This window comes from Balaenoptera ricei, chromosome 6 (genome assembly GCF_028023285.1).
Source record: "Balaenoptera ricei isolate mBalRic1 chromosome 6, mBalRic1.hap2, whole genome shotgun sequence".
Taxonomy (NCBI): Eukaryota; Metazoa; Chordata; class Mammalia; order Artiodactyla; family Balaenopteridae; genus Balaenoptera; species Balaenoptera ricei.
The window spans coordinates 88,017,299-88,033,091 of NC_082644.1; the positions used below are offsets into that span (position 1 = coordinate 88,017,299).

The window sequence follows — 15,793 nt, forward strand, 5'->3', positions numbered from 1 at the left end:
GACAGCTATGAAAAACCTACAGCTAAAATCATATTTAATGTTGAAAGACTAAATACATCCCCCCTAAGACTGGGAACAAGGCAAGGATGTCTGCTCTCACCACTTTTATACAACATTATATTGGAAGTACAACTGCACTGGAAGTACAGACAAGAAAAATAACAGGCATCTAGATTGGAAAGAAAGAAGTAAAACTATCTTCATATGTAGAAGATATGATTTTATATATCAAAAATCTTGAATTCACAAAACTACTAGAACTAATAAGTTCAGCAAGGTCATAAGATATACTAGATTAATATATAAAAATCAATTGTATTTCTATTCATAAGCAATGAACAGTCCAAAAATGAAGAAAAAAATTCCACTAATAGCATTAAAAAAGAATAAAATACATAGGAATGAATTTAACAAAAGAAGTACAAGATTTGTATGCTGAAAACGAAAACGTTGCTGTAAGAAATGTAAGAAGATATAAATGAATGGAGAGACCATTCCATGCTCATGGATTGGAAGACTCAATATCATTAAGATGGCAATTCTCTCCAAATTAATCTATGGATTCAAGGCAATCCCTATCAAAATTCCAGCTGCCTTTTTTTTGGACAAATTGGAAGACTCACACTTCCTGATTTCAGAAATTTCTACAAAGCCATAGTAATCAAGACAGTGTGGTACTGGCATAGGATAGACGTCTAATGTAAATTAAGGGAACAGAATTGAGTCCAGAAATCAACCCTTATATTTATGATCAGCTGATTTTCAATAAAGGTACTAAAGTAATTCAGTAGTTCAGGAAAGGATAGTCTGTTCAACAAATGAAAGTGAAAAGAAAAACTACAGGATGGGATATGATATTTGTAAATCACATCTGCTAAAGGATTTGTGTCCAGAATAAAGAATTCTTCTAACTCACTTATATGTATTCAGATAACCCAATTTAAAAATGGGCGAGATACTGACATAGACATTTCACCAAGGGTGATACACAAATGATTAATAAGCACCTGAAAAGATGTTTGACATCATTAGTCTTAAGGGAAATGCAAATTAAAACCAAAATGAGATACCACTTCACATCTAATAAGATGGCTTTAACAAAAAAGACAGCAACAAATATTGGCAAGAATATGGAGAAACTGGAACTTCATATATTGCTGGTAGGAATATAAAATGGTACAGCCATTTTAGAAAACAGTTTGGCAGCTTCTTAAAATGTTAAACATAGAGTTGCCATATGACCCAGCAATTCCACTTCTAGATATCTACCCAAGAGAAATGAATATATATGTCCACACAAAGAATGCTTATAATAGTGTTATTCATAATAGCAAAAAAAATAGAACCAATCTAAATACTTATCAACTGTAAAAGGATGAACAAAATGTGGTATATCTATACAATAGAATACTATGTGGTACTGAAAAGGAGCAAAGTACTGTTATGTGCTACAATATGGCTGAACCTCAAAAAAGTTAAGTGAAAAAGCCAAACCAAAAGACAACTTATTGTATGATTCTATTTATATGAAATGTCAGCAATAGGCAGGAAGTAGATTAGTGGTTATCTGTGGCTGGGAGTAGGAAAGGGAATGACTGCTAATGGGCAAGAGTGATTTTTTAGAGTGATGAAAATGTTCTAAAATTGGATTGTATTGATGACTAGACATAGAAGGAAACTGATCAAAAGTAGGCACTAAAAACCTATAGCACAGTTTTAAATGGTGAAACTTTAGAAGTTTTCTCTATAAAATCAGGAAGGAGAACATGCTTGCCATTACTACTGCTGTTCACTATTGTTTTGGGTTGGAGGGAGGCAGGGTCCTAGTTGGTGCAGTAAAATAAATAAGGATTGGAATATATAAGGATTGGAAAGGAAAAAATGAAACAATATCATTCTCAGATGATATGATTGTCTGTATTAGGGGCTGGCAAACTTTCTATAAAGGACTGTGTAATAAATATTTTAGGCTTTGTTATATTGTCTCTGAGCAGCCATAGACAATGCATGAATGGGTATGGCTATGTTCCAACAAACTTTTTATATAAAATCAGGCAGTGATCCAGATTTTGCCCATAGGCCACAGTTTTTAGACACCTGGTCTATATAGAAAACCCTAGAAATTCTACTGACAGATTATCAGAATTAATCAGCATTAACTAAGATTGTTAGATACAAGATCAAAATGTAAAAATCAGTAGTGTTCCTATACATCACTACAAACAACTTAAATTTTTTTTAAGTACATAGTTTTTAGTAATTAAAAAATTTAGTTGGGGACTTCCCTGGTGGTCCAGTGGTTAAGACTCCATGACTCCACTGCAGGGGGCACAGGTTCGATCCCCGGTGGAGGAACTAAGATCACGCATGCTGTGTGGCGCAGCCAAATTAAATAAATAAATAAATAAATGCTCTTTAAAAAAATTTAGTTGGTACACAGGAATAAATTGCAACAGAAGATCTGTATAACCATCATGGAGAAAACTGTAAAATTTCATGTAAGTTATTGTAAGACCTAAGTAGAATCTATGGATGAGAAGATTCCTCTAAAATTAAATATAAGCAAATTTTAAAATGAAGGGTATAAACTCATAAGATGGGGAAATAGGAAAGGAAGCAATGACAATAAAGTTTTAAAATCTGGAAGGCAGGAAGATGAGTGGCAACCGACTCAGCAACTCACTTAAACTTACTTATTAGTAAGTACAAGAAAGCTGAATCCTAAACTGGCAGTGGGAAAAAGTTAAGAACTTAAGAATATTTATACAAAATCCTCAAAAATCACAGGAACTGGCAACTCTCGGTACTCTGTATCAGAAAGGGTAGCTAAAATAAGGATTCAAATGAAAGATATTTAAGAACTTATATCTCCTCCCTTAATCCACACTGCTGGGCTATTTACCTCCTCGCATTTCAGCAGGAATTTTGAATTTTATTCTCTAAAGAGGTAAAATAGAGAATATCTGTATTAAAGGATGCCAGACACAGTTGAAGGCTTGGGTACCTTACCAAAATCAGGGGGATTGAGTGACCATATGCACACTGAATATTGAATTTAGAGATCCTCACAAGTTCTTTCGGTTAATGAACTAAAGGTACTGACATTAGGAGTTCCTCAAAAAATGGCTTCACCCTATTTAGTGAAGCTCAAGCCTACCCTTGCACTCAGAGTTCCTAGTCAGCTTTTTAGTTCCCCACTCTTAATTATGAGCAGACAGCCAAACATAATCAGACATTTGACAAAAATTTCTACGAAAAGACTTACACAAATGGGGAGATATCTTGGAAAAAGTAGAGACTACATAGGGAGAAGAAAACTTAAAATTTTAAAAACCTATCAATATCCTCAGAGAGATAGGAAAAGTATTGCATGCTTGAAGCACTGCATGCTGACTGAAGGATGCTACAGAAGAAACAGAGGGGACTTTTAAAGTACTGGTATTGTTCTACCTCTTAACATGGGTGATGAATCACAGCTGTTCATTTTTCTTTAAACTCTACATATGTTTTATTTATGTACTTTTCTGTAGGGATGACAAAGTTCACAGTTTTAAAAATAATAAAAAAGGAAATAAAATGGGGACTAAAAAACATAGACAAGGAATAAAAATCTATTCAAAAGATCATACAGATTTGAAATAGAGCCAAATAGAACTTAAAGTAAGGAAATAGAACTATTTAAGTTTATAAAAACAAGTAGCAGACACAGCTTAAAAAACAGGTATAAGAAAGATATTGAGGACTTCCCTGGTGGCGCAGTGGTTGAGAATCAGCCTGCCAATGCAGGGGACACGGGTTCGTGCCCTGGTCTGGGAAGATCCCACATGCCGCGGAACAACTGGGCCCGTGAGTCACAATTACTGAGCCTGCGCGTCTGGAGCCTGTGCTCCGCAACGAGAGGCCGCAATAGTGAAAGGCCCGCACACCGCGATGAAGAGTGGCCCCCGCTTGCCACAACTAGAGAAAGCCCTCGCACAGAAACGAAGATCCAACACAGCCATAAATAAATAAATAAATAATTTTTTAAAAAAAAGAAAGATATTGAAAAATTACCAAGATAGCAACATATGCAAATGAGGAGATAGAAAACATGAAAGAGCGGTTATTAGACAAGGAGAGTCAAATGGGAATGTTTCAAATATCTATCTAGAGCTCCAAAAGAATAGAGAAAATAGGTGAGAGGCAATATTGGAATAATGATGGAAAATTTTCCAGAATATATAAATAATATGAATCTTAAGATTTAGAAAGTCAAATGAATCCCAATGAAGATAAATGAAAAGAAATTCAAATTTACACGTCATAGTGAAACTCCAGTACTCCAAAACAAGGAGAAGATCAACCAAAGGGAAAAAAATTATCCAAAGTAACAATTTGACTGATAGTAGGCTTAAAAATAGCAACAATAGAAGCCAGAACTCACTGGAATATTATCCTCAATATTCAGAAAGAAGTAACTATCAACCTAAAGTTATAGGCTCGGCTAAACCCTTAATCAAAGAGTGAAATAAAGATTTTCAGAACAATAAAAAGTGAGAATTTATCTCAACAAAATTTTAATATACTTCAGAAAGAAATAATAATCTTTAAAAAAAAGTTAGAGATGGAAGAAGGAATGGTGAGCAAAAATTTTTCATGTGTATAAGTCTGAGTATATACATCAAGTGTAAACTCTAGTTTGAAGGGTAAAAATATGACTATCACTGAACGCTTATATTTATGATAACTCTAGGTTTTGTTGGTTTGATTTCTTTTGTAGGTGTACAGAAGATGGGTGTCCACATAAGAAATTCTTTCACACACGTTTTCTCATGCGAATGAGATTAACACCAGATTGTTCCAAAATGTTGATCTCAACGTCCTCTGGATATCTCTTGATTTTGCATGATCTTGACTTAACCAAGTCTTTAGAAGTAGGCAGCTATCCCATTTTGAGAGCAAGAAGAACAACGTCAAGTTCAGGTAAGCTTTCCTTTTTTGATTAAAGAAAGTTTTTTCTAAATAATCTCAGACATGGGGATGGTATATGTTTCTATTCTGAGAATGATAGCAGAAAGAAGGGAAGAAAGTTAAAAGATATTCTTTGCAAAGCTCAGTAATAGCTTTTTTCCCAAGGAAGTATAATGATCTACATGTATCTCTGACATAGTATTAATTTGTGCCTCTGTATCACAAATGATCTAGGAAGAATAACTTCTAACTCTAAAAAAAATTTTTTTAGCCCTCTGCTAGCCAGAAAGTCTTCATCAGTATTTGTAGATCATCATTATCTCAAAAATTAGTGATGGCCCAAAGTACTGTCAATCTTTTTTAAGTTTTTCTGGAACCCAGCAGAGCTGTTAAGTTATAGTCAATATAGAGTTTTAATTTTAAGTCTGTATTGCATCCTAGACTTTCAGATGTCCAGACACAGGTAGTTGGTGCCATCTTATCTCATGACCTATAAACATCCTCTTGCTAAAGCCCTGTTCCTTTTCCTGTTGCCAATTCCATTGGACTTAAGCGAAATGGGGGCTCAGGAAAACTTTGTACTACATTACATGATAGAGACTATATTATATCTACCTTTAGGAAGAAGAGGGCTGATATAGGAACATACTCATTAGTTATAGTATTGTGTTTATGAACAAGAACTCAGAAAAAAAATACTTAAGCATTTGGAAAATATAATGTTCATAAATTGTTGTTTAAAATCAACTTCAAATGGTTGGAATCTTTCTCTATGCACGGGGCCACTTCTGAAGACTCCTTTGGGAATGTGCAGGCCTCATTGTACTGCAGTTGCCTAATTTCACTGCTAAAAGTAGAAATTTAAGTTTTACCAACTTATTTGCAAGCAAGGGATTTCATTAATATGCAAGTACAGTCCTTTTCATTTCAGATTTTTTTTAGGTTAAACATTAATAATCAACTTTAGCTTAGTGAGAAGTAGTGATTTAGAAGGTCTAGTTGGCATGTTTTGCTTAAAAACCAGGAAGGTTTTCTGTCTTCTAAAGGTAATTCTGATACTTAATACCATCCAAAGAAATTAGATTAATAAGTCCCCACAGAAATGTGCGGCCACAAGAAAAGTGTGAAATAGAGACTGCTATTTGGAGTGAGACATCAGACTCACCTATCTGATATTCATTTTATTTTCCCAGATTTCAATGTTAAGTTTGTATTGCATTTCAAAGATAGTATTCACATAATTTCAGTAATGATGATAGAAGTTGTTGGTATGCTTTAAGAAGGATCTGTTCATGTTCTCGGTAATGGACCTGTTGTTTGGATGCCATTCTAACATAAAACAACAGGCTGAACAGCTCAGTTTTCATTCTTGCTGAATTTTCTTGTTCCATTTCACTACAGAAATGATGGGAAACCTAAGATGTTCCTATGTTTATTTGGTTTTTCATTTTTATTTCACTTAAGGAAGTCATTGATGTAAAGGGTTTTAGAAAGGGACTAGGCCTTAGATTGGACATTCCAAAGAGCTATCTTGCCCACCTCAGTCTTTTTTATAGGCCACTTTTAGGTGGATATGTACTTGCCATGTTTCAGATGAACTTTAACAATATGGTTCAAGTAGATGATTAAAAAGTTAAGAGACACTACCAGAGTTTTGCTAGCTTTACTGTCGGAACGTTTTGTATTTTCAAGATCTTACCACTTTGTCGAGTTCATCTGGTCCTAGAGTTTCTGGTTCACCTTCTCATCATAGTGATTCCAATTCATCTTCTGAGAAACACATGTCACGAGCCTCACAAAGAGAAGGTAGGTCAAAAGTTGGATTTCATAATCTTGAATATAGATTCTAAAATAGCTTTTTTTGGTTTGATTTTAATCCTTAAAAATAAAAGCCAATAGAGATGAGGCTATTCCTTGCTCCTCAGTAACATTTTCAAAAAGCTAACCAGGGAATTCCCTGGCAGTCTAGTGGTTAGGACTCAGCACTTCCACTGCAGGGGCATGGGTTCAATCCCTGGTTGGGGAACTAAGATCCCACATGCCACACAGTGTGGCCAAAAAAACCAAAAAACAAACAAACAAAACCCCAAAAAGCTAACCAGTCTCTAGGGTTGAATATCTTGGGCTTACATTTTTGTTGGAATTTGAACTTTAGTTTTATTTTCTGGATTTAGTTTGGTCTAGTTTGGAGAGGGAATAGTTGGGAGATATAGACTCCAATCAAGGTTGTTATAGAAATTAAATGAGACTATGCATGTGATAGTGCTATGTAAATATAAAGGGATGAGTTTATCAGGTGCTTGTGAAAGTTGCCTGGTTCCAGCCCAGCAGGCTTTTTGCTTTGCCGTTTCCTTATCTCAGCAATGCCTGGCAGCCTCAGAGGGGTTGTGGGATAAAGAGCTATAATCTGGCCCCACTCTACTTTTGCCAGTTTTTCCCCAGCCAGTCTGGGAGAACTAGCTGCTCAATCTGTTCTATCCACCCCTTAATTGAAATGCTTTCTACCTATGCAAATTTCACTCATCATCCCTCTCCGTACTAATTCACATCTTAGCTCTTATAGCACTTTTTGTTTGTTCTCCTCTTGATGGACTGATGGCCAGATATATATTTTTTTATAATTTTGGGTCACCTTTTGGAGATAAGCATATCTCCTACCTAGATATTTAGAGGCAGGACTATACTTAGACTTCTAGTTAGTGTTTTCCCTGGGGGGCCTCATCTGGTAAGTGCTCAATAAATGCATTCTTGATTACTTTGCCTGACTACTTCCAAGAATGGTTTGAGTGACCTTCCTAACCTAAACCTATAGACTATCCACCATCCTGTCCTCTGGATGTTGAAGACTATGATGTCTCATTTTAAGGTTAAATATTCCTCCTCTTAGAGATTTATGCCCACATATGTAACATTTCTCCTGTGGATTCTTAGGGATGTAGCACAAATAAAAGTGAAGTAACTTTGGTTCAAGTAAAATTAAGGAGGCCCTTGACCCTCCAGTCTTCCCTACCCCATCTCCACCCTGGCCCTGTATGGTTTCCCCCTTTTGCCAGCTCTTGAGCAACCTCCAAGGAGCAGAGCTCAGAAACCACTGCTTACTTATTCAGAATGGGTTTCTTTTCTGCTTTTGTTATAGATTTTCAAAATTCTTGAAATAGGGTTTTTTTTTTCTAAAATTGTTGTTGAGGTTCAATCACATGTGAAATAATTATTTAGGTATAATTTGGTTGTGAGAATGTAATTTAGATCGTCACAGGTTTCTGTCAATGCTACAGTAATCTAAAGGGAAGCTTTTAAAAGAAGATAACACATCTAAGTGCAAAATAATTCACGAAGGGTCTGACAGAGGCAGCTCATTATCTTTAAAGCAACTCCTTCTATAGGCAGAGAAGTGTTGAAATATTTCTCTTGATAATAAATTTCTAAGCTGCTTCCTTACAATGTGTATGAAAGTGGTTCTCCACATACTTGAGGGATATGACATACTCCCATTTGTAACAATGGCTCACTACAGCAGTCAGTTTCATTGGGAGCCAGGTAGAAAGAAATGATGGGCCATAGCAGAGTACCAGGAATATGTACAATTGGCAGTATCTCCCACCCCTTGTTTTGACATGTCTCTGTGTGAGTTGTCCTCTCTTACCTCCAAAATTATACATTGATTTGTTGTTTATAGTACTGTCCTTGGGGGCCATAAGTCCTGCTCCTTGCACACATCTTTCATCTATATAAAGGCAGTCCTCATGGCTTCCAGGTATTTCCTTCTCTGGACTAGAGAGCATCAGGTCCTCTGAGATGAGAATTGTTGTCTTTTACTTTTCCAGATTCCTTTCATGTCACATAACTTGAGATGTAGATCCAAATCAAAAGGATTCCTAGTCAGCTTTAACACCTTAGCCTTAGGTTATTATTGATTCCTGCTGCAGGAACTTGGATTCTTTAGTTCTATCATACCCCTTCCCCCATACCCACCCCAAAGACACATACCCCATACGTTGAGGGGCACCATGGTTTTTTACATGTGGTAGCATAAGGGGCAGATGAAGGAATAAAGGCATGAGGGTGGCTGCCAGAAATCAAAGCTTTGATGAGCTACCTTAGTCCTTTGATAATACAAATTCCACATCCTGATTTTCTCATATCTCAGGAATTTCACCACGAAACAGTCTTGAAGTCTTAACCCCTGAAGTTCCTGGTGAGAGAGACCGTGGAAATTGCATCACATCGTTACAGCTGCACCCAAAAGGCTGGGCCACTCTTCTTCGGTGCTCAAGCAACACTGATGATCAGGAGGTATGGGCAGCAGCACTCCACCTTCAATGGGGCTGACTGAACAAACTGCCATTGCCATGTGTGCTCATGGTGTCTTTATCCCTTCAAAATCCTTCCTCCTCTCTGGCCTGTGTGTGGCAAGCAGGAAGTACTTTAAAGGAGTCATCAGCTCAGATTGAGCCCAGCTTAATTCTTGTCTCCTTCATCTCATTGTAAAAAACCCCTTATACAGTAAACATAGGACTAAGCTAAGCTGGCTAAATGGGAGGTTTTGCTATAAGCCAATGGAGTATTATGATTTCCTCTTTTTAAAAACCAGGGAAAGCTTTGGGAAAGGAAGGGACTGAACTGATAACTAGGGGAAAAGATCTTATATGACCTTATGATTCTCCTTACTCTGGAAAGCAGGAGTCTTTCCAGAGCTAGCTAGCTAGCTAGCTAGTCACTAGCTCTCGAAGCCACAGCTAACAGAAGGAGAGAAGAGTCTTTGAAGTGTGTAGGAGGAGAGGTATTCTAGGGCTTAGATGTCTTAACCCTAAAATATCAAGATTCTTGTTACTCTCAGAAAAGGGAATTATTACTTCAGAAGTCACAGTGGCCTCAGGGAATAAAAGGCTTTAAAGTGTCATAGTACAGAATAACCTTGATATGAATGTAGATAAGACAGTATGGGACCTACAAGTTTTGTTAGTTGGGAGAGGGGTAGCATTCATCTGAATGATTTCTTGCAACAACTCTGTAGCTTTGGCATTCTGTGGAGCTTTTTTTTAAAAAAAAGATTATCTTAGCACTGTTTGGGACTCTGTAACTTTTTGTTTTTTAATTAGTTGAAGTATAGTTGCTGTACAATATTGTATAAGTTACAGGTGACAGTACAGTTATTCACAATTTTTAAAGGTTATACTCCATTTATGAGCCTCTATGATTTATCTCTCTTCTCTCCCTCTAGTGGACTTGTGTCTATGAATTCCAAGAAGGAGCCCCCGTGCGACCAGTCTCACCTCGCTGTTCTCTACGACTGACTCATTACATTGAAGAAGCCAATGTAGGCAGGGGTTATATCAAAGAACTTTGCTTCAGCCCTGATGGGCGAATGATTTCTTCCCCACATGGCTACGGGATTCGCTTGTTGGGATTTGACAAACAGTGCAGTGAACTTATTGACTGTTTGCCCAAAGAAGCCAGTCCCCTGCGGGTGATCCGTTCTCTGTACTCTCATAATGATGTGGTACTGACGACAAAGTTCTCTCCAATGCATTGTCAGATCGCCTCCGGGTGCCTTAGTGGACGGGTTTCTTTGTATCAGCCAAAGTTTTAGGCACAACTTACATCAAATAAGGAACTCTTCTGGTGTTTGAATTATATATTACTTCAATTTAGGTGAAGTATTTTCTTTTTAGAAGATCTTAAAAGTTTGGGTCAAGATCCTAGTTCTTATGGGTCCATGAACACACCTGTGACCTGAGTACTTGGTCGTCCAGCATCACAGGGGCATCGCCAAGTTAGACTCCAGGCAGCACCATCTTTCTGCAGCATTCCTAGGCTCCTGCTGATCTGTGCCACTGAACTCCAGTTCTGCTGGTTGTTTTGCATGGTAGCTCTTGTCAAATTTCTTTCTTTTAATTCTCTTTTCTGTTTTTTGATTTTGGTGTGAATTTTGTGGACATTTGGCAGGAGTTTTGGTTGGATTAGGAGAAACTCGTGATGCTAGTGTTGAATAAAACCCAGAAGTTTGATGTTGGCATACTGGTTGTTGAAAAGAAATTTCATCTTATCAGTATACTTGGCCTTTTAAAGTTGCTGTTGTTTCTCTATAATGAGCACAGATAATGGCATTATTCTTACAGCTGTTATAGTTTTGCAGCAAAATGTCTTTTAAGTTTCCTGTTAAAATTATACATATTTTTCACCGTGAGAGGGATTTTGTTGTGAAATTCTAGAAAAAAAATTACCACCTCTCTTTGTAGTTTATTTGTATGAATTTTTAAATCTGTAGCATGTGTCCTTACTTGGTATTTTGTTCCTGTCAACAGCATTAGAAAGGAAAAGAGAAGGAATGGGCTTTGGTCATTTCTATTGTATAGAAGAGGATTTGTTTATTAGATTATACTCTCTATCTGGCCACACAGTGATGAGAACAATGTGGCTTAGATTTTCTGTTTCCTCTGCCAGATTATTTGAATCACAGAGGATGACAGGTGGACAGAAAATGGAGAGTAAAGACGTTGTGTTTTTCTCATCTTCCTTGAGCTCAACTCTCTTACCATTAATGAAGGGAGAACTGTGATTGTCTTCAAGCTGTTGTCATAACTGTGGTGGTCCGTGACTTGGGTGTCATGACTAAGACCTTTTGTTGTGTTTTGTTATGGAACACAGCAAGTAAAAAGCATCACGCAGGGGCCAGGCATAAGGCTGACTACTCTGCTTTTTTGAAAAAAGTAAGCAGCTTTTTTCTAGTCTCCTCCACTTTGAATGGGACTGTCCTTAGAAGAGATTTGCCAGAGGCTGGAGTAATTTGAGCCACATGCTAGCTTTTTCCCTCTTAGAACACATTCTCTTAGGCCAGTGGTTCTCAAACATTAGGGTGCATTATAATCACTGGGGAGCTTGTGAAAAATAGAGAAACCTGGCCCTCACCTTAAGAGGTTCTGATTCAGCCAGGGAGAGGACAGGAATCTATTTTTAACACGAACCCCAAGTAATCTGTATTCAGGTGGTTCCTGGATCACAGCTTCAAATATTACTACCTTAAACATCAGTAAATATTTCTGTACCCATCAGGTGCTTAACACAACTCCCAGAAGGTGTTTTGATTATTAAAAAAATAAGCAAATAAAAGCAATTTTAGAGGTAGAAAGTAACTTGAAATGGACTCAATCTCGTTATTAGATGAATGAGAGAAGTTAAGTGACTTGCCTAAAGTCATCCTGCAAAATTAGTGGCAGAGCCAGGACTTGAATTCAAGTCTCTTAATTCCTTGCTCAGGGCAATTTCTACTGTATTATGCTGGCTGTTAAAACAATGACTTATGAACACTTTTTTTGTCTTTAAGTTGTATTATTGTGAATACCTTTAAACGGGCCAGTAGATTGAAAAAGGAAGGCATGGGAGTATCAATGCTGAGAATTCCAGCCATAAGAAGAAAAGTGTTTTCAATCTTATAGAAATGTTTAAGCAACCCAAATACATGAATAAAAATGACACTTTTTGTAGAACCTGCCAGACAGCCATTCACACATGTACAGAGGTTACATCTCACTTGGATAATGTTGGCTCTGGGACAAATTTTAAAAATTAGATTTTTCTTACCATGGATATTAAAAAAAAATTGGAAATTTTTTAGTCATCAAAAAAAGTACCCACAGTGAAAACACAGGTTTGCCATAAACTTTCTTAAAAACAAATATTTAAAAGAAAATAAAGTTTTGGAGACAAAAACACCTAATGTTGACATTAAAAATAAGCTACTAAGTACAATGGTTGTATTGATAATCAAAAGAAGTTTCCATATATCGCATCTCCTTGGGAGAGCGCTCCATGTCAGATGCTAGGCCCAAACGTTGCCCAACTCTAATAAATTTCAGTCCATGATTCTAGAATATCTATCATGTGTCAAATAATGTACATACTTTACTACTAACTCTCACAAAAACTGCAAGGTAGGTGGCATGAGCACCAATGTACTTTGGGGGAAATGGAGGGTCAGAAAGGTTGATTTGCCATAAGTCACAGAGCTGGCATGGGGTGGCAGCACTGAGATTCAAACTCAATGTTTGTTTTAGTTCCAAGCCTGTGCTTACTACTCTACCATTTTGCCCTTTAGTTTGTAAAGGATGGTAAACTGGCCTGTTAATTTACTTATTTAACACCCTCTGGAAGTGGTTTATTTCAGAGCTGGCTCATCTTCTGCACCACGCAAAAGAACATTTACAAGATAGACAATTTCCATTAGAATTAATGCCATAAACTGCAGGGCACACATACGGTTCATTCCTAACTAAAAACCCTCATGCAGGGTAAGTAGCTATAAAATAAAGAAAAATGGAGGATTAATAGCCTTATACAAAAACAGAGCCTCACAGATAAGAATTAAAAATTAATAGCAAACTCAACAAAACCTTTGTCCTCTCTGAGGTATTGTTATGATTAGAAAGTCATCAGGGGATATTAATCAAGGAATTAAGGGGCATCAGGAATGCCATACTATTGGAGGAGATTACACTTAAAATTTCAAGATCCCATTTCACTTAGTGTATAAAATCTAATCTGGTGTTTTTAACTCTAAAATTTTATTTAGTCATTTTTATTCATGATAATTGGTAAATGTATTATAATTGATAATATAATTGTTGGTAAGTATAGTATAAATTATACATCTGCTTTAAAAAGCTTTCTGCAGAACAGTATATTTATGGCAAAGCTATGTTGAATGAGTTTAAAAACATCAAATATACAGTAGTTCCTTATTTTCAATTGTGAAAATGAAGTGGCTGATGCAGAAGAGACCTCTACTTTTATCTTTTGAAAATGTCTGTGGTCTTTTTTCTCAGAAGCCCAAAGAGCATGTATATTTTGTTTCTCCTTGTTACATCCCTGAGAAGAGGCTATACCAAAAATTTTAGGAAAACAAGCATGGAAAAGGTAAATCACATATTCCTCACTCCTATGTCTAGAACCAAGATCACATCATATCATTAAGGCTGTTTTCTAGAAAGTGCAATATAGCAAAAACGCTCTGAGACTCTTTTAGGAGCCTAGTGTTTCCCATATTAGAATATATGGTGTTGGCATCCATAAGAATCTGTTAAGCTTGTGTTTAACAGGAGAAATGGTCTGATAACTTACTGATGACAATCATCCCCATTTAATGACCAGCAGTCACTGAGAGCTAAGAAAATTCAGTAACACAGTGTTGGTCATGAAGGAAAGCATATATATTAATGTTGGGATAATTAATGCATATATCTTAAGTGCCAAAATTTAAAACTTGTAATTATTTTTGATGCAAGTCTTTCAGATATGTCAGTATACCTACCCGCCTTCTTCTTAAACAGCATGCTCAGTACAATTCACTTTTTCATGATGAAAGTAAAAGTTATATTCATGTGTTATTACAAATATCTAATGAGCTCTGATGTATGTAAAATAATTCATAAATTGTAAAGGGCTATAACAAATTGATATTAATTATTATAAAGTGATTCCCTCAGCCTTGAGGTATATATAATCATTTGCCTCAGATTCCTGGTGTGGTTTTTGTTTTTTTTAGTTTAAAAAATTTTGTATCTGCTAAGCAGTTTGTTTTGCTTATATAGTGGTCTCCTACCACACTATCAATATACCTGCCTCTAACAGGCTCCCCACTTCCTTCTAATGTGCTGTGTTCATCTGTTATGAGCTGGGACGTGAGATAACCAAGCCTGCTTAGTTTCTAATGGGCTGGATGAGCTCTGGGTGCACAGTCTGTGAGACAGCTCTTTTGGTTGCTCACCAACTTCCTGACAGGTTCACAATAACCTTCTGGATAATAGTTCCCAGTTAAAGCCCAAGCTAGTGATTTTTTTCAGTTGCCACTAAGTAAAATACTACAAGCTAAGGATGCTGCTAGATTAAGGAGAAGCAATGTACCAAAATACAAGGAAGCAAAAACAAAGGCTCTGTAGTTGCACAGGGGTCTTTCATGCTTTTAAGAAAAAAGAAGAGTGCAGAGGGGAAAAAAAAACCAGTGAAAATCCAGATAGACTTAAGAGTATTTTTGATGCCATTAAACTGTCAGTAATTATTAAAATATATGGTTAAAAAATAAAATAAAATATATGGTTAAATTATCACACATTGTACAAAGACACAGTTAAGTCTCAGTGCAAAATGAGAGTGTACCGAAATTTATACCCTGAACACAATTCTTAAGAATTTCTTCCATTCAAATGATAATGGAAATTAATATCAAAAGGAAAGTCTCAAATTTACCTGTATGCCGCTTTTTTAGTTGTAAATGAATTAGTGATAGAAAAATGGGTTTTATCAAAAGCTCCAGGGAATACATCTCACATGCACACACCTCCTCTATACATGTGTATATAAATGTCAGTATAAATGAAAATGCCAGAGATAATAAAATAATTTTAAAAATTTAAATCTGGTCCAAAGTACTTAAAATAGAATTTTCAGCTTTCCCGAGTTTTTTCCTCATTTAGATTTCATGGTTTTTACACTAGAAGTTGAATATTTGAATTTTCTTTTAAATTTCATTGCATCTTCCATTTCCAAATTGTGCTTTCTGATAAATTTTAGATTCACATTTTCAGGACATTTGGAGTATTCCAGATAATATGCCAGACACCAGAAAGTTTTCTCTCTAGATTCTGAGGTGCTGTTTCTCACTAGATTCTCATGCCAGACTGTAAGCTCCTTGAGGGCAGGGACTCTTCTTTATTCTTCTATTCCCACTGCCCAGCAGGATCAATAAATTTTTGTTGAATGAATCAAGTGAATCTTCACCATATGTGGCCTCAAATTTCCATGAAGCCAGAATTGTGATGTGCAAATTATTCAGTACTACAGGAATCCA

The 15,793-nt window shown here is 36.3% G+C and overlaps 1 protein-coding gene across 2 annotated transcripts in view; it reads left to right on the plus strand.

The window, feature by feature from the left end:
* Positions 1-15,793, plus strand: part of DCAF10 (DDB1 and CUL4 associated factor 10) — a 50,064-nt gene that overhangs the window by 31,338 nt on the left and 2,933 nt on the right. Inside the window, exons 4-7 of one of the 2 annotated variants that reach the window (XM_059925108.1) lie at positions 4,760-4,962; positions 6,643-6,756; positions 9,098-9,243; positions 10,172-10,267. In XM_059925108.1, coding sequence (XP_059781091.1) covers positions 4,760-4,962; positions 6,643-6,756; positions 9,098-9,243; positions 10,172-10,267 — 559 coding nt within the window. Of the gene's footprint in view, positions 1-4,759; positions 4,963-6,642; positions 6,757-9,097; positions 9,244-10,171; positions 15,708-15,793 lie in introns of those variants that run through there. The other variant, XM_059925107.1, reaches the window with a different exon arrangement.